This window comes from Sebastes umbrosus, chromosome 10 (genome assembly GCF_015220745.1).
Source record: "Sebastes umbrosus isolate fSebUmb1 chromosome 10, fSebUmb1.pri, whole genome shotgun sequence".
NCBI lineage: Eukaryota > Metazoa > Chordata > Actinopteri > Perciformes > Sebastidae > Sebastes > Sebastes umbrosus.
In genome coordinates this window covers 15734448-15753386 of record NC_051278.1, presented here as the reverse complement: position 1 = coordinate 15753386, position 18939 = coordinate 15734448, and the positions used below count along the sequence as shown (strand labels likewise).

General features: G+C 41.6%; 1 protein-coding gene across 2 annotated transcripts in view; it reads right to left on the bottom strand.

Annotated features, from left to right (window-relative positions):
* Nucleotides 1-18939, bottom strand: part of macrod2 (mono-ADP ribosylhydrolase 2) — a 454175-nt gene that overhangs the window by 21196 nt on the left and 414040 nt on the right. For both annotated transcript variants that reach the window (XM_037782351.1, XM_037782352.1), the window contains exons 9-14: nt 17351-17429; nt 11421-11459; nt 9661-9720; nt 3359-3397; nt 2908-2952; nt 730-888 (exon numbers count right to left, since the gene is read on the bottom strand). In XM_037782351.1, coding sequence (XP_037638279.1) covers nt 730-888; nt 2908-2952; nt 3359-3397; nt 9661-9720; nt 11421-11459; nt 17351-17429 — 421 coding nt within the window. The remainder of the gene's footprint in view (nt 1-729; nt 889-2907; nt 2953-3358; nt 3398-9660; nt 9721-11420; nt 11460-17350; nt 17430-18939) is intronic.

Here is an 18939-nt window from a genome sequence, read left to right as displayed (position 1 = left end):
GTTTCTATTTTGTTATGCTGCCATTATGTCAGCCTTCAGGTTTTCATGCATTCAACTGACTTATTCATATTCGTCCCCCTCAGTGCCCTGTGGATATTTTGCTGCATACAGTGATAAAATACAATTACTATCAGGAAATCAGACCATCACCTGAACCTTTTTCAATTTGGAATAAATATTTGTTTAAAGATGTATTTTGGCATTTCTGTTTTATTGGATAGTGAGAGAAACAGACTGGAAAGGCAGGGGAGAGAGAGAGGCGATGAAATGCAACAAAGGGCCTTGAGCCGGACTTGAACCGGGCCCGCTGCGGTGCCGAGACTCGGCCTTAAAGAAACAGCGTGCGGGATTTGGCGGCATCTAGTGGTGTGGTTGCAGATTGCACCTGAGTACCCCTCTGCTCACTACTCCCTTTCCAAGACTGTGGTAATGTGAGCTGCTGAGTGCAAAACTATGGTAACGTAGATATAAAGGGCTCATTCTAATGAAAACACAATGATTCTTAGTTTCAGGTGATTATACACTAATGAAAACATAGTTATGAATAATATATTCCATTTTTGAATAGATCCCCCGAAATGTCACACATTGGCTCATTAATGAGGCGCTCTATCCGGTGAGCTACCTGGGTGCCCCGAGGTTATGAATATTTGTTACCGACAACTCGTGCACCTCAAAGTTTTTGATTTAAAAGGATAAAAACAAACACATGCACCCTTAAGTACGTACCTTTGTCTTCATCTTCATCTTTCTCATTGTCGATGCCTTTGTCTTCATCTTTCTCTTCGTCTTTTTCAATCCCTATATCTTCATCTTTGTCTTGGCTTTCATTTTCATCTTTATCTTTATCCTTTTCTGGATTTGTCTCCTCATTTCCTGATATTTCATCTGCAGGCACACAAACATTGAAGTATAAAAAGAAGTACATTTTGAAGGATCAATTCAGGCACAGGGAATCAAAGCCTTCACATTAAATCCTGTTGCACAAGGCAGAAAACAAGCCCATACGTCATGACTGCTGACAGAAATCTCTCAGAATCATTTTCACACCAACAGGTTGCTCTTTTCCAGTTTGAAAGGTTTGAGGTTGACAGGAAAGAAGGGAAAATGTGCTTGCTTTAGCTTGTATAAGCTAGTTTAAATATAGATATAGTTTTTTTAAAAACAGCTGATTTACAATAGTCTGTCTCTATGTGTCAGTCCTGTGATAGTCTGGGGACCTGTCCAGGGTGTACCCCGCCTTCGCCCAATGTCAGCTCGGATTGGCTCCAGCCCCCCCGCGACCCTGAACAGGATAAGCAGTTAAAGATAATGTATGGATAGATGATTTACGATAATCTAGTGCTGTGTCTCAATTAGCGTACTTCCGTGCTTGCACTTTTAGTATTTTGACTCTATACACTATTTTGAGTGTGTAAGTGCGTTCATACTGAGAAGTATGGCAAAATGCAGTGCACTCTAAGTACCCAGATGTTGTGCTCAAAACAGTTAACAATTTTAACAGCTAACACCGAACTACACAAATGTTAGTTCTACATGTGCCTTTTGTCACAAATTAACACTATACTGTAATTGGATAGAAGCCATTACTGGGTTAATTCATCGGTCTGAATTGAATTACTGCCAATACGGCGTAATGTCTGTGGCTGACTATCACCAGCTGGTCTACCGAGCGTGTGCGAATTGAGACAACACTACCCTGTCGAAACTCACTACGCAAGTAAGTACATAGTGTGCACAGTGTCATGGAAGTGTACTAACGGAAGTATCCGAATTGAGACACAGTGATGGATATAAAGTATGTAATGGGTGGTGTTATAAAGTCACTAGGTGGTCAATAGATTGCTAGCGTTTCCTAGGGTGTGGTTTCTAACGTTTGAAGGGAAAGTTCTAGTGCTAAAATATGTATAGTATTAGAATAAAAATAAAGAACAAAACTTGCGTGTAAAAGGAATAATATAAAGCAAAATGTGAAGGAACAGAGTACTCATGGTAAATTAATGTGCTAATAAAGGTCTGTGCGCAAAGGTTATATTTTACAAAGTAACCAAAACCACATTATTGAACAACGTATTGATCTGTGGTCTCTGCTTTTCACCTGCAACACACACACACACACACACGGACAAGAATGATGCAACTGCTGTATTTTTGGCTGAATTAGTCTGCAGGTGTTGTTTGAAACTGTATATCTTTGCTCCTCCTAGCTCCTACCTCTCTGTTTGTGTCTCATGAGAACGTAATTACATATCTCAGCTTTTGAATAGCATCCCAGGGCTGCATTTGCTATAACTCTCTCATAGAATATCTACAAAATTCATGTTCAGAGAGGCTCTATCTGTCAAATCTTTGTCAATGGGATGGGATTTGAATAAAACAAAAACAGAAGAGAGGCGAGGCGTTGCTCACTGCCAATATGCAAATGCCGAATCTTAATTATATACCAGCAGCAGAGAGGATATTCGGAGGAAGAGAAATGGTTCTAGCTCAAAGTTAATGGTTGCCTCTCCGTAACACACACACACACTCTCTCTCTCAATTCACTTAAGGCTCTCGCTGTCAGCACAACAAAACCCATCTCAGAATCTCGGGGTCTATTCATCCAGCCTGTACAGATGCATTTAGAGCTTTGTATAGTGGTTATTCCTCTGCTGTTAACAAGACTGATCAGGTTAGATCTTTAATCAAACTCTGAGCTGAAGTTAAAACCAGAGCAAGAAGCTGCACGCCAGTCAGCTCGTACAATTCCCATCTCCTCTAGAGATAAGATTCAGAACAACGTGCACTCCTTTCCTCTCAGTGAGTCATGTGTAGAGTAGTGGCAATCTGCACACACACACACATTAACACGTAATAATCACACCCCCGCCCACGCTGGCGCAGCCTTGGCTTGTGACTGTACTTTACCTGGGTTTTGACTCGCCATCTCTACGTCTTCATTTCCAGCAGCATCTAGAAACAGAGTGGAAAACATTTGAGTTCAGTGCCTGGAGTTGAATTGACCTGGCTTTCAATATCACCTCAAACAGCCTTTTCATTCCATCTCTTTGTGTAGCTTTGTCTTTGTACTGCAGTATGAGAGCAATGGAACCACAAAGACATGCATAAATTAAGTGGAAAAAAGAAGGGGAAAAGAATGTCACTTCTAAAACCATACATAATTGAGGGATTTCTTTGTTCCAAGCTTCTGTGATAAGAGAAGTTTTTTTATTTTTTGTTAAGAGTGGTGGCACACGGGATGGAAAGACTGAACTGGAGCGAATAGAAAATTCAATTTTTGATAACAAATGACATCAAGAAGCACTGGTAGAGCCGAGGGGCTCAGAACATGTGTTAATGGTCCGTGGAGCTACATTACCATCGTCACCTTCGTCTTCATCTCCTATTTCCGCTTTACCTGAAAAGGCAGGGAAAGAAATCATCAGCCAAACACGAGCATGCATGGGAATAATGCCAGTCAACAAAGCTACCAGTCATACTAATGATCACAAACTGTTCATCTCTAGGCAAAAGATTCATCTTGTGAGAGCTGGCATCACATTTCAAAAACCTTCTGCTTCACTAGCCTCACTTTCACAATGTGTTTTTACATAGAGGGTTTAATGGGGTTTTCTATCCATGGTCTCGGTTATTGGTAAGGAAACCTACTACTGCACTCGATACTAACAACTCCTTATTTTGTTTGAAATATAACAGTTAGTTTGTTAGCTTTGCTCGTCTTTGACATATTCAGCTTTTAACTTCAGTTATCGGAAGGCTTCCAAACTTATTGTTACAATGAAGAGGGTCTCAAATGTGTATCAGTAGGTATCATAGGCTGTATATAAAGATGGAGCCGCGATATCAAGGTCCCGCCCACACATCCGCCCGAAGCCAGCCACCAGGGGGGCGATTCAGATGTTTTGGCTACACTTTTGGGGGAGCTGTCATGTCGTCCATCTTTATATACAGTCTATGGTGTTTGTGTCCATAAGGGGAGCCCGCAAATTGCGAAATCTGATCTGAGATCTGCAAATACTTGCAAAAACTCTTGCGAGACTCGCTGCCTGACAACCTATCCTAACCTTAACTATTCAAGGTCAATGCCTAACCTTAACAATCTCACGAGAGTTTACCCAGTATGCTGGCTCTCTTCTAGCCACTACCATCTATGGTAGGTACTTATAGAACCAGACTAAGAGTATTAGGTACATTAGCATACTAACATGCATACAGTGACAATGCTAACATGTTGATGATAATAGGGAACATTATAATGTTCACCTAGTTTTGCTAATTTGCATTGAACACAAAGTACAGCTGAGGCTGATGGGAATGTTTTTTTTTTAAGTAAGCTATTGGACAAAATAAAATTGGCTAAAAAATAGTAGCACTATAATACTATAGTGTAGTAAATAGTATCACTATGATACTGTGAAACATGATACTAAAAAGCATGCACCTTTTCAGAGATATCCATGAAAAAACGTATCGGAGGGGAGGGTTCTGCTTTCTACACACATCACTGGAGAATGACACTCATTATACATACAGACATCATACTTGCTAATCTACCTCAAATTGTCATGAGAGCATCTGCCCAACTACGGCTACCTACCTACTGTACAACACCACGGCAAAATATGTCGCGCCATGTATGCACAAAAGGCAGATTTCAGTAGTGACATAAAACTACTTTAATCCCTGCATCGTATCTGTTACCCCCACCATCCTCACCCCTTTTCTCGCTCTCACACATTCTTACACGGACACAGACACACACACATAAACCAATGACATTTGGGACAAATTGAGTAAATGAAAGCCATGACACCAATAAGGGAACATGCTCTACAATGGCTATTGTGCAGCTCCTATAATTGCTTTTTTAACAAGCTGTAGAGAGAAACCATTTTTTCATATCTATGCAATTTTGCCCCGCACTCAGAACAATAAAAATGCCAGCCTCTATTAAATGGGGAAAAGGCCAGTTCTACCAGTGCTGCATGTTTCACTCAAGTGCGTCTGTCCATCACGTAGAGCACTGGTGACACACAGTAGATGGCAATCCTTTCTATTAATCATGACTGGCATTTGGAGACGGAACCACAGACAGGAGGCTGAAAAGAATACTTCATTGGGAAAAGCATGGTTAAGATGAATGCCTCGCGGGCCATGAGGTCATCCTCAAGCTTTCTTCTGCGTTTAAACATTATGCATGACTGTTGTGTTTGTCTAAAGTGATCGCAAGCAACAATATATCAGATACGACAAAAAGGCTGAATGTAATTTCCTCCCTGTTATTTGATCATTTGTATTTGGCTTATTGAATGGAACAGTATTCAATTTGTGATAAAGGATGCAAAGGAACAGATTGTGGATAAACACACAAATACACACACACACACACACACACAAACAAGACAACAAAAGCTTCTATGTAGGGCAGATGTGATTTATAATGGTTCCAAGTTAAGTTCAATTAGAACACTCTTTGTCTCTCTCACAAAGTAAAAACCCAAACAGCACCTCCACCAGGCCGCTCACTCATCTGCTCCATACAGCAGGTGGCAGCATTGTCACAGCTTTCCTTCCCAATACTCACTACTGTATATACTTCACTGAGTCAGGGGTCTAACATACTTCACATGGAAGGGCTCCAGCCAAAGTCCACCCACCTCAAGACTTTTAGTGTCATCAATACTCCCAGGAATTCCACTTTCAGAAATATAGTGCACTTGGGTTGAATGAGAGACAGCGCTGTTGTGTTTTCTTGAATAAAATGTTAGTCTCACACACACACTTAAATTATTTATTTATGTCAACATCAGATTGAGGAGTACAGTATCACAAGTACATAAACTATTTAGATGCCGATATACAACCATCCCTGTGTGTTTCACTTGCGTGACCGTTGAGTAAACAACTACAGACGATATTTCCAAGGAAGTAAATGCAGTATCTCATATTCAGGAATGAATAGAAATGTGACACACACACACCCTAGCTATGCTCTATCTCTTCCCCCAGCTCTTTCGCCTTTTGCTTCCATTAAAGCAAACTTGAGCAAAAAAGATTTAAAGAAAGGGGGATTTAAAAAATTCATGAGACATGTGTAAAGGAAAAAGGGCTCTGAGATGACCAACAGCCATCACTCAAAGACCTCTCGCACATGAAATGTGTGTGTGGAAGCAAAGTGCAAGTGTGCTTTAGAGAGAGGCTCGACGGGGCGCCGCGGTGTAAAAGATGGCATCCCATGGAGAGGCTCACTGTCTGTCCACACACAGCGTTATTAATCTGCATGTCCATCCACGCTCTGTGTCGTCTCTCACAATCTACCCCCTCTCTTCCTCGGGTCTTTCCCAGAAAAAGCTCAAGCATGCCAGACAAACAGAACCCAGCCAGGCATTGATTTCTGGCTCAATGTTCACATTTTACTGTGCCCTGTGACATCCACTAATCTCGCTAATACCAATCTGATATCAAATAATAGACACTGCGGGGCTGCTTGCCAACTCAGGTGTGCTCTAAAGAGGCTATACGCTCCACCCTGGACCTCTGTGCCAGCGTTCGCCTCTATGTTTCACCCACCCTTTCCCACTCTGTCTTTTTTTTCTTTCTATAGCTCGCAGCATCTGCATGCTGTGCCCATGTTTCATGTGGATTACATCACAACAGAGCTCATCACACACACACACACACACACACACACACACACACAGTTTGTGACCCTTTTTTTGCAAATATACTTCGGGGGTTATTTGTAGTTGATGAGGGATCGCTTGTTGAAATAATGTTTCTCAAATTTGAACAACTCCCCCGTTGTGTTGGTCTTAAAGTAAATATAATTAGAACTTAATTAATATAGCACTTCAAATTTGAAAAGTCTCATGAAAGTAGGACAATCATTCGAGATTTACGAGACGTAAGTGCTTAGAGAAGATCACAGGAAACGAAGTGATAAAAGCAATAACTAGCAAATCAACACTTAAAGAATAAGATAAAATAAATGTGAAAAAAAACAGTAACATAAAATATAATGTGATGTTTATAATACGATTTTACAGTTGGGTGTTTGTGTTAATTGTGTGATTTTCACTGTTTTCTTCCTTCAGTCCACCGAGGCTGAAGAAGCATTTTGTTTTGTGCAAAGTTGCAGTAGTAGCAGTTGTTGTGTGTGGGACAGAGCAGCCCTATAATTACCTCCAGTCCACTAACCAGTGTATTTATCATGGAACAACGGTGGGGAAAGCCTTAATGCTTTCTCTTCATCAGTACTGTGGCTAAAAACCCTTCATGTCTGACCTGTGGACTGAGAGAAGTGAATCCCCTGAGGAGTGTGATAGATGTGATGGATCACACCGAGCCTTATTGACAGACACACTCCACCAACTGTGCTGCAGTGTAATTTATTCTAAAAAAGTGCTCCACATATATCGACTACATCAAATAGGTGACCTGCTTTGCTGGCTCTATGGGCAAGAATGTTTTTCTTAAAATACAAGTGTACATATAGTGGTATGAGACTCTCAAGCATCTTATAATGTCTATCTCACACAGCTGACAGTCTGTTTTTGCAGCTCGCATTCCCTCTGCTCTGTGCTATCTTGACATCTGAGTGTTTTCTATGATTAATCCTTCCTATGTGCTACATCGAACCAGACCTAACCTTTACTGTGCAGGCAGTACAAAATCATTTCATTCCTTTTCCTGTGAGAGAGGTTGTCTCAAGGACTGAGTGTTCCCATGCTGGAAAGCTGTGCCAAGGCCTTTTGTGAATGGATTAGTTACTATTAAGCTGCCGGGCCTGATAAATTAGGATTTATAAAGATTATTACAAAATACTTATGCCCTCCTAATGCTGATGATTGAATTTGTGAATCATATTGAATTACTGCTGTGGATTATGGAAAGGTATGTTGAATAGGCGGGGAGAAATGACTTATTGTGCTTTGTTTAACAGCACAGAATGTATTGACGCCCTTGAAGTGTCTGCGCTATCTAGTCCAGCCTCTCCCAATCAGCCGAGGACCCGTTTCCCCAAAGAAAACAACCATGACTGCTATCTTCAAAAATTCCCTGCAACCTTAAGGCTTGAAGACAAATGGATGGTGTACGATTTTAATTGCCTACTAACACCCTCCAGTGTAAGAATCTAATTATCTCTGGTCCATCGTATCGGAGAAGCCTATAACTGTTTCAATATTACACATCCAAAGGGGCTGAAACGGCAGAATAGCCAGATAATGGCTTCTTAAACAAGTTTGCCTCTAAGAAAACATTCTTTTAAAAAAGACCAAGCTTCATCTTGTATTCATTTCCCCAAAGAGGAACTTGGCACCAGAGAGCAAGAGATTACCGACCAAGAACACACTCCATTACTTCACACACACACACATACACAAAAGAAACGACTATGTAAACACATATCAATGTACAATTGTTTCCTCTACCAGTTATGTCGCTTGGTATGTCCAAAACATGCACTCATCATTAAACTCGGCGCTCTCGGCCGACTTTACGTTTATCAGAGGCTGTAACAGCTGTGGGGAAGAACGCTAAATAACGCTATACGAAGTTACGCTAAATTTTGGCGAGGGAGAACTGGCATGGCGATTTTTAAAAGGGGTCCCTTGACCTCTGACCTCAAGATATGTAAATGAAAATGGGTTCTATGGGTACCCAGGAGTCTCCCCTTTACAGACATGCCCACTTTATGATAATCACATGCAGTTTAGGGAAAATAAACAGTTTTTGGCATGCAGCACTAATTTGTCAATTTCGCCTATTTTAAAATGATGTTTTGAATATTTCTGCATACTGAGGTCCCTAAACAGTCTTGGAATTACATTAAATGCAAAACATGTATGACTGTAAAGCTGAGAATCTTGTGGATCCAATGAGCCCAACTGTATTCATGTGTGATGATGTTAGTCCCCATAAGAGCCATTTCATTGTAGTGAGACCATTTTTTAAATTCAACCTCACTGTAGAAAATGACCTGTGGTGACCTCTAGGATAATCACAGCCTCATGAAACGTTACAACCACAAGCTAGAGACCTAGAGCATTCAGAGGCTGGATGGCTTTCATAGATAGATTGACAATAAGGGGGTTTCTGAGCAGCTTGCAGAACAGAAGTGCTCGCCATCTAATCACAGAAAAATACAATTCTTGCAGAAATCTCCAAATGTCAAAAGTTTTTGATACCAAATCCCAGCATGGATTGTTCTATGGTGTTCCTCAAGGTCTTGGTGTCTTGATGTTGTATTTTGGAGGGATTATTGTTCTTTTTTATTAATTCTCGAGTGGTAAAAAATGGTTAAATTTAGCACTAAATCTGTGTAACAAATGGTATCAACCCAAAAATTGCTGCAGCAACTTATGAGACATAAGTGAGAATGGGAATCACAAACTTATATCATCGTGTTCTATGCTCTTATACACTTTCACTCTTTATTTTAATGAATTAATTAATCTATTCATTAATTGTATTTCTTATTAATGACTAAAACAACTTGACACAGTGCTGATCTGCATCTTCAAGTTCCCAGCTTTCAGATGATGTACACCACTTCTATGTATACATCTACTGTTGACCCGCTATCTAAAGAGGGGGTGGAGTGGAAGGGGTTAATACAATTATAATACAAAACAAACACACACTCACAAATAGGCTTACCTCTGTTACTATCTTCACTTTCTTCCTTGGTTGTGGATTTTGTAGATGGGGGTGTGGTATCTATAAATAAACAAAAAGAAATGGTGGTTTACAGACGGGGGAGTGACACGTCGTTACCCCCCAACACCATCAGGATGCGAAGGGCGTGACTTCTTGTCAGTTGGAACTGTTAGATGAGAGATGGTGTGAATAAATGACTTTTGGCAAGAAAGACTCATCGTAGTTATTCGAACTTGGCTATCCTGCCTCTGCTGACCGCGCTACAAGACCCTGTGGGAGAACTCAATGGCTCTCGCACTGTTTTGTTTTAAATCTGCCTGACAAAAAAAAGACTCCTGTGGGACAGAAGGGAAGAATGTGAGGCTTTGAGACTAACTCCAGAGCGCAGTCTGAGACAAAAGCACCGTTCCATGTGAGAATGGCAGTCATATGAACCTTTGAATGGGCTCCAGCATGCACTGATTCAAACTCTGGCTGATGGAGCAGAATAAAAGGCCAGTCCTTGGCACTGGCGCAGAGGCCCATCAAACAAGGCCAAACTGGACCGGGGCAGGGCTGGCATGATGATACAACAGAACTAGGAATTATCAGGGGTTATTCACTTGGCTCGCTGAGGTCTATGTGGTGCTATGTTATTATAGGGTATGCAGTGTAAAAAAGGAACACACGACGGAAAACAACGCAGTCGCTCAGGCGCTAACAACGGGACAAACTCTCAAATGCACTTCCTCTCAGCCAAGTCTTTATGATTTAGCCATTACGTGCACATTGTTTCACTTTGGAATATCACATTTTACAGTGCACTTATAAAACGGCCCTTTTATGTTCACCCAAAATGGAATCTCATTGAAAACACAGATGCGTGTAATTGGCAAATCATGGGGGTAACTTTTGGAGGGAAAACATTTTGATAGCACCCTGGGTTCTACATCTATACGGTAATCTGAACATTTCCTTCGACAGACAGTAAAACTAACATTATGCTCCGCTTAGTTGGTTGCACGTGTACTATGACGTCTTCGTGGGACATAGCCGTTAGATCTGGCGAGCCCATGCTCTGAATCCCCTCGTACTCATAAAGAAAACTTGCCATCAGGTGCTTTCTAAGGCTTACTGTACCATGGAGAAAAACTGCAAGAGGCAGTACATTTCATCAAACATTTCATAAATTTTTTTGTCTATGAAGGAGAAAAATAAAAAAGTGCTCTATTGGATCTATTGTTCCTGCTATTCAGACAGTATACACACTTCCATGAGGCTTCCTGTTCGAGCCATCGCTTATTCAGGACATCAGTGAACAGACAAATGTCAATAGTTTATCCTGATAAGCAGTATCTGGGAGTTTCAGGCCGCGTGCCAAGATGGCGCGGCGATAAAAGCATTATGCGCTGACAGTTGTGTTTGTTCTATCGCCTGGCGCACGCTGCGGCGGGATGCTGCTCTGCTGTTTTTTTGTCACTCGCTTTAGGTGGTCTGAAGGCATTGTGCCCGTAAGCCGGATGAACAGAACGGTGTTGGGAATTAGCTGTGGAAATAAGCTCTTGTAATGTAATGTACCTGACATGAAGTATTTTTAACTGCGATGTGTCAGGCCCGGGGATTCAACTTGTCACCAAATGAATAAACATTCAATTTCATCTGCTGCATAAAACCTGGCAAATCACTGTCACCGGTTGAAGCTACGCCACTCACTCAGCCTCTGTGTGCTTTAATGGAGGTGTTAAGGTGAAAAGGCAACCATGAAATATTCTGTCACTCACCTCCCTTCAGCTGCTCCTCTGTAACCTCCATGTCATTGTCTGGCAGAGGGGGAAGAAGACAGCGTGTCAAACCATGCTATTTTATAATGTACAATACAGCAAGTCATCACAAGTTGTCTCCCTGATTATAATGTTAGAGCACAGTATTGTGATGCCATAGTGCTGTGTCTGCAACCAATGAAACTAAAACCTGAATGTGATTGAAATGTGACTTTTCTTTCGGTACGAAAAGAGAAAAACATCCCATTCACATGTCCATGTTGAAACTTTTTCGCCTCCTCCTTCCACACCAGCTGCCATGCTCCGAAATCTTACCAACAACCATTCACAGCCTCCCTCAATTCCCCCACCAGACGGCCTTGGATCTAGTGAGTTATTACACCAAATGACTGTGCATGTGGGTGTGTGTTTAGAGGGGTAGGGGGGTCACATTCATGAGACATTCTTTTTCAATTAAACCTATACGGGTAGGCTCAGCATAAATTACACAAAACCTCCCATTTCCTCAAATTTCAAGGACTCCAGGCTGGGTTGGACAACTGCGCCTTTAAGAAAAAAAACCCTTTGATTTTCCTCTTCTTTTCTCTATACGTCTATTGTGCGAGACAGACTAGAGTGAACTAAAGGTGTTTCTGAGTGGACGAGTTGAGTTGCACAGCGGGAGATGAGAAGGCGACGTTGGATGCTGCTTCAGGGGGAACTGCAGAACGAGAGAGAGGGACCGTGGATGCCTGCTCACGGATCCAGTCTCCCATCCTACAAACACGCACTCAGATCTCAGCATGCCTCAACATTCTTTGAGTGAAGTCACAGTATATAGTTATGCTTGCATTTTTAATATGCACAGTTCATATGAATGGAGTGAGGGCACATATATGTGTGTGTGTGTGTGTGTGTTTATGGCTGTGCTTGAGTGTGAGCAATGATTGCGCCGTGGTTAACAAGCAAAAGCAAGCGTTAGCTTTGATGAAAGGCTGTTGTCATCTGTTCTGTAGAAGTGTAACCATCAGAGCTCCCAGCGGATCCAGCGACAGACTTTTCTTTTGTATAACACTGAATAAAAGGGTACAGTGCATTAATCTAACCCTGCTTGGGGAAACAAAGGGCTGGCCCACTGATACAGTATAACAATAGTGCAAGAACAGAAACCTGGGGTGTCTCATGTCGCTACCGCCACGTGCTATAACATTATTAACACGACTCAACACTGCTGTCAGCACAGGAAATGGATGTGACTTAGTCTAGAATAACAATATATGACACCTTGATTTCTTTCTAGGGGTAAAGGCAACACAATCGCACGGTTAGAATCACACAAGGGATTCTTACTAGATGGCTTGATCTTGATGGATGAACAAAACTATTATGATACGAAACAGACGAGAATCTATCAGCTGTTCAATAGTTTAACATTTTGGGAAATATGCTTTCTTTCCAAGAGTTAGATGAGAGGATCAATGCCACTGTCATTTCTGTGCGCTACATGTGAAACTAGAGCATCAGTTAGCTCAAAAGCTCACTAATTAACACGTTAGACGGCTCACTGGTTGCCTGGCAACCTCACGTTGATGACAAAACTCCAGGAAGTCACTGCACCCAGCCAAGAAATAGTCCAGCATGTCAGAACTGCAACTTGTTTTTACACTTTGGTTAATATACAGAATAAACAAAGAAGATATAACATGTTAGTTAGTGAGATTTAGAGGTGCTTATTGGAATTTATTGTTTTTACTTTGGACAGGCCAGCTGTTTCCTCCCGCTTCAAGTCTTTATGCTAAGCTAAACTAACTGTCTAGTAGTGGTATCGATCCTCACATCTAACTCTTAAAAAGACATATTGATCATCTTTTCATCAAATTCTTGACAAGAAAAGTGAAAGAGCTATTCCTCTAAGTTATATTCTTCACACATGATGGAATAGCTTGCCATTATGTGAGGGATGGGTAGGACACAGTTGGATTTAAAGTTTTAAACTGTACTACATCTTATCAAAAAGGATCCGTGTCTGGCCAATACTCTACATGTTGATAAGCAGGTAGCGGGATATGTATTTGTACTTTTTTTGTATGTTCTACATGTCTGTGATTTATGCACACACATGACCATTTTCACATATGATGAGCTAAACTGAATCCTCATATCTGCCAAAGCTGACTGAGCGACTCTGAGCCACTGTGCTGCTTGACAACCACATCACTAACACACCATGGCCTCCTCATTTCCCTGCCCCTCGTGAAAGCAACACAGACTTAATTTTCACCCCTCACAGGGTTCCTGTAGCCCTTCATATCCTCTGTCCACATATTACACGCGTGTGATATAGAAGCGTGTGCATATCACAGCTTTACTTCATCCAAAGCAGTGGGGGTTTGAGGGGATGCTTCTATTATGGACATTTGGGTGGGGGGTAGGTGTGTGTGTGGGTTATGAGGTTGGAAGTATGGAGTGTATTAAAAGCCATGTAAACAAATGTCAATTGGAGAGTCAGTGAAACAGTTGGGGGGAACGCAGCCGCCCCTGCCGATCTGTGGGCTGTGTTAATATTGTCAGCACTGTGGCTGATTGAGGAGAAGAAGAGATGGAGCCCAGCTTGTGGGCAGCCACCCGGATCATATTAGTGAAGGAGAGTACCCAGAATCAATTTCAACATGCTTTTACTCTCTACAACCACAGCTGCCTGACTGCTTCCATGCTCGCAAATAATGCGTGCCAAGGCAAGCATGCGGTCAATCACGATCTATGAACCAATCTGAATACTTAATAGAATCATATGATTAATTGCATTGATTAAGCTCTGTCAATTAATGGTTATACTTTTTCTTAAAATTCAACCATTTTCTGTCTGTGTGTATTCCCACAAATGATGTAAACATTTACTGTATGGTCCTCTGAACCAGATCGCGATAGCACCTTTGAGATGTGTGCAGTTTATGGCTTTTCAAAGTAATGAATAGGTCATTATATCACTGGTTATGAGCTCAGTTGACGAGGTGGGTAATGGATGGTGAATGGTACTACAGAGGAAGAAGCTTTACATATAGTTGCTGTGTGTATTAGCTTGTTGCATATTTCAGTACTTGTGTTGAGAGGCCTCTTTTGCACAATGTATAACTCTAAACAACTGAAGTACTTTTTGAGCTGGCATACATTAAAAAATCCTTTGTCTGTTTGTGAGAACTCCATCGTTACTCATCAAAACAGCAGCGATGAGTCCGTTTGAATGCTGGGCACAGAAATAATCCGCAGCCATTTGTTTTAATGTGATGTCAGTGTTCTAATATGCAATGCTCGACTAGGTGCAGCTTCCGGTTTTATATGTATGTGTTTGTGCGTCGTGGCTGCCTGTATGCAGGTGTGCATGAGTATTCTTGTCGGCACAGGCCATTTTTCAGTTCCCTCCTTCTGCAGGGATGTAACCATATTTTGGCTATCTCATAGTGACAGCTTGTGGGAATGCACATTGTAATAAAGCAATTTCCTGTATGCAAATGTCCTGTTTACACGTTCCTGCTCCAGTCATTGTCACTTGACAGATTGCTTGAATATGAGGAGAGCAGCTATACAATGAAAAATGAGAATAGTAAGACTTCAATAAAAAAAAATCTATTGTGCCTGCTCTCGGCTCTAGACATGCTTGAAACTGATGTCACAGGGAGGATCCTGAGCTTCACACGACCATACATACAAATTACAGAAAGATCACAGCCGCTATTCACAACCCAGCTCGCTGATAGAGGAGGCCGTGCAGAAGCTCCCCATTGATGTAACAAGGAAGAATGATAGAAAGTGGAGGGATGAGGTAATGGGCTAGTGGCTTGGGAACAAGGAGAGGTGTAAGTGAGAAGGAGTGAGGAAGAGAGGGAGAGAGAATACAAGGGGTCGACGTGACAGAGGGTTATTGAAAGCGAGAGCATGCTGCAGGAGACAGAATGGTCTCAGGCCTCTGTGTGATACATTCAGCGTTGCCGCAAGATCTACCTGACTGTCTGTCTCTAGCAGAGAGGATGATGGGATGTTCAGAAAGCGTACAAGCACACCTGCTGAGCTAATTCACAGCCTCTTATTCACTACCGCCACTCCACGCTGGCTAAATGCAAGTCTTTTCACACTACGGGGTTATGCATTCCCTACATGGTGCAATTATGTCAATCAGCATTTCTTTCTTTAAAGCACACCTATCAGCTACGGTTAAACTCATCCACGTGGTACAGCCCGGCTGGATAAAATCTATGAATTCACTCCATTACCTGAGTGTCTAGTCTACAATCACAGCACCAGTAATTGTGTTATCTTTGAATCATCCTCATTGTACATCTTAAAAGAGCTGCTGTTTTCACAGGGAGAGGATGGTAAACGCTTTGAACAAGCACATGAGGTGAAGGACTGGAGCAGGTGTGGGCGAGCGTGGTGCCTCGCTACAGACAATGACCCTGAGTGGGAATGTCACACTTATTTAGCCACTTGCTCTATAATGGAATTAATATCCTCTCTAGCCCACACATACACAGAGCAGTGATAAAGGTGGCTCTGACCCCAGAGGTCAAAGGGTGCGTGACAGGCGAGACGCTGTGATGAGGAAAAGAGCGTGGGCTGGCGTCGAGGTGTGTGCTGTGGTAGCCGTCTCCATCGACCCCACATTTAATCAAAGGCTGACCTCTGCCTCCCTCATTAGCACCTCTTTGCATGATGGTAAACAATAGTTTTTTAAAGAGTTATCCTCTAATAAATGGAGCTCAGAACTTTTCTGATTTCCCTTTTGTGGCACGCACAGAGCCTGCTGTTTTGTCTCCGCTCTGTTTCACAGTCGTGGCGAGATATAGGGCATTTATCCACTGACAGCACTTGTAAATAGCGAGAGTGATAACTGGAGAACAACAGCTCCAGATTCTCATCTCAGAGCACTAATATGATGAGACGGGTGCTGGGTGCACGGGGGCAGGCATTATAATTAAGGTCTCTCCCCAGAATGTAATCTTTCAGAGGTAGAGCCTGGGCGGGGAGCGGGACAGATGACGGGAGCGCAGGGGGAACAAAACACTCTCCATCTGGGAGCAGCGAGATGAAGGCCTGAGAGCCGGTATTCCGTTGGGGAGGTGGGGAGGGGAAAAGTGAGGTAAATGGGAGGTAATGCTAGGCTGGTGAAGCCAGCCAGCCTCTTTCAGCTCCCCAGCTATTAAACTCAATCCTCCGTGGAGCCCCCATCAGAGCTGGCGACTGCTCCTGGCCCCCGAAAAAAAAGATGATGGCGTGAAAGAGGGGAGGGAATTGAGAGAGAGACAGAAAAGAGAGTGGGAGTAGAAGATAATGGATGTTTGTTTATTTCACATATAGAAATGAGGGGTAGCAACCAAGGACGATCAGTGGTTGCTATGAATCCCTGATTTTTTCTGTCCTTGCAGGAGACATACACTGCTGAGGACTATTATTACAGTCAATCAAATGTGACATTAAAGTCTCATCAGAATATCAACAATTATGTAAAATATCAGCGTGTTGGTTCACTGACAAGAAGCCTAACTATTCCAATCCTATTAAGGCAATCCATAGAGAGAAGCTGACACTTGTCTTACCAGCTGTCAGCATAAATTCTCACTGTTAATCTCCCAAATGTACATGCGGACACTCTGTTTACATTGGAAGGTGTCACCCAATCCTGACAGGTCCTTCTACTACTGCTTCCAGGAACAACATATCTCTGGCTGCAGATGTTTTCTAGGATAAACAAGGTAGCAAAGCTGCCTGGGTCTATACAGATGGTCAATTAGGTAGATGGTGACATCACATATTACACAAAATCTTCAAAAAACACAACATATAAATCATTCATCCATCCAGTAGCTAGTTCAAAACAGCAATATGGTAAGAGAGGAAGTGTAATGATATGGTATTACTGATACGCAGTCCAGTCAGTTGGAAGTAAACACACATACCTGGAAAAATGACAGACATTTTCTTCTTGTAGATGGCAAAGTCGGTCTCGAGGAAGACACAGAAAATGACCCGTGTGATCTGCACAGGGAGAAAAAGAGATAGAGGAGCAATAAGTCATTGGATAAAAAGTCTCTCTGGTAAATTACATGACGGACTAACTGGACAAGTTTAGATCTGATGATCACAATCACAGACATTCAGAAATCTAATTAGCTACCCTCCCTATCAAGACAATCTGAGACAGATTTTAGAGACTATTACAGCACATCACATCAGAATAAGCATTATTGAATGGGTGCATTGTTTGAGCAGAGTAATACGCGTCAGCATCGAACAAAGTGCAGCAACATGAAATTGCAACATTAAAGATGAGCAATGGAGAATACTTTCACCCAAATTGAAAATTACAAGAGAAAATGGCAAATAAAGCATTTTACTCTGCTACTACTCAGGATCATAAAAACATAATTAAATGTTGAAAAGAGAAACACACATGGAAGATTGAAATCTCAAAGAAATGTTATGAAAAAACAATTTGTGAAATTGAAATCCTTTAATAAAGAACAAAGGCACTTTTTCAACATCATAAAAAAGCAATACAGACATTGACATTAATATATGTTTCTGTCAGTCAGATAGCTCTAAAAAATGCAAACAACCTAGAAATTATCATGAGACAATCATTTCTTTTTCTTGCTGTAGATCTCTATGTTTTATAGCTGTGCAGTTGTCTAACAGGAAGTTATGTCAATGACAACTTTGGAACAGTTAAGTGGTCAACACTAACAACAACAACTGTACTATGTTATATATACTTTATGTCATGATGAGCACAGACAGATGCAGAGGTGACAGGTTCACTTCTTAACAATGTTGAAAATAAATCTATGTACTGTATATGGTGGCTAGTCTGCTACAGTGTGTCTGTGAAAAAAGGTCTATAAGATTCAGTAAAGATGAAATCAGCTCTTGGCACAACATAACTTGAATAGCTCAGTGGGTGTTGATGATCAATGCCAGTCAGTCCTCTGTTTCTACTGCCTAGTACTGAGATTTCAAACTTTCTAATGACTCAGGATGACCTGCATTTGCTCCCGGCGCTCCCAGACCCCCAAAACTACCAACTGTGCACTGAATCGTTTGTGCAATATTTGAACACTGTTGCAGTGTTGGCATTATATTTTTGGTACAGAAAACCAACCTTTGATTAGGAAGCAAAGAGGTTCCTTTCTGTTTGATGAACAGAACAAACAGCAAAAAAAAAATAAAAAAACTCTGAACAAGCTCACTGGATGGCAGACTAAAAGTTTAAAATGACAAATTATGAATTAAGTTCACAGTTAAGTTCATAGTTAAGTAATTTGAGTCATTTTACTTCTATTTGTTGGCTCAGATATCTGATAACTATTTTGCCGTTCACCCTCAGGGCCAAAATCATTCATGTATTCAGTTTAGTAGGAAAGGGATTTATTAAGCTGGAGAGCATCATAGTCCCTGGTACTTTCAGTAGCCAGACATAAGCCAAATAATTACTAGGGCTGTCAATCGATTAAAATATTTAATCGTGATTAATCGCATGATTGTCCAT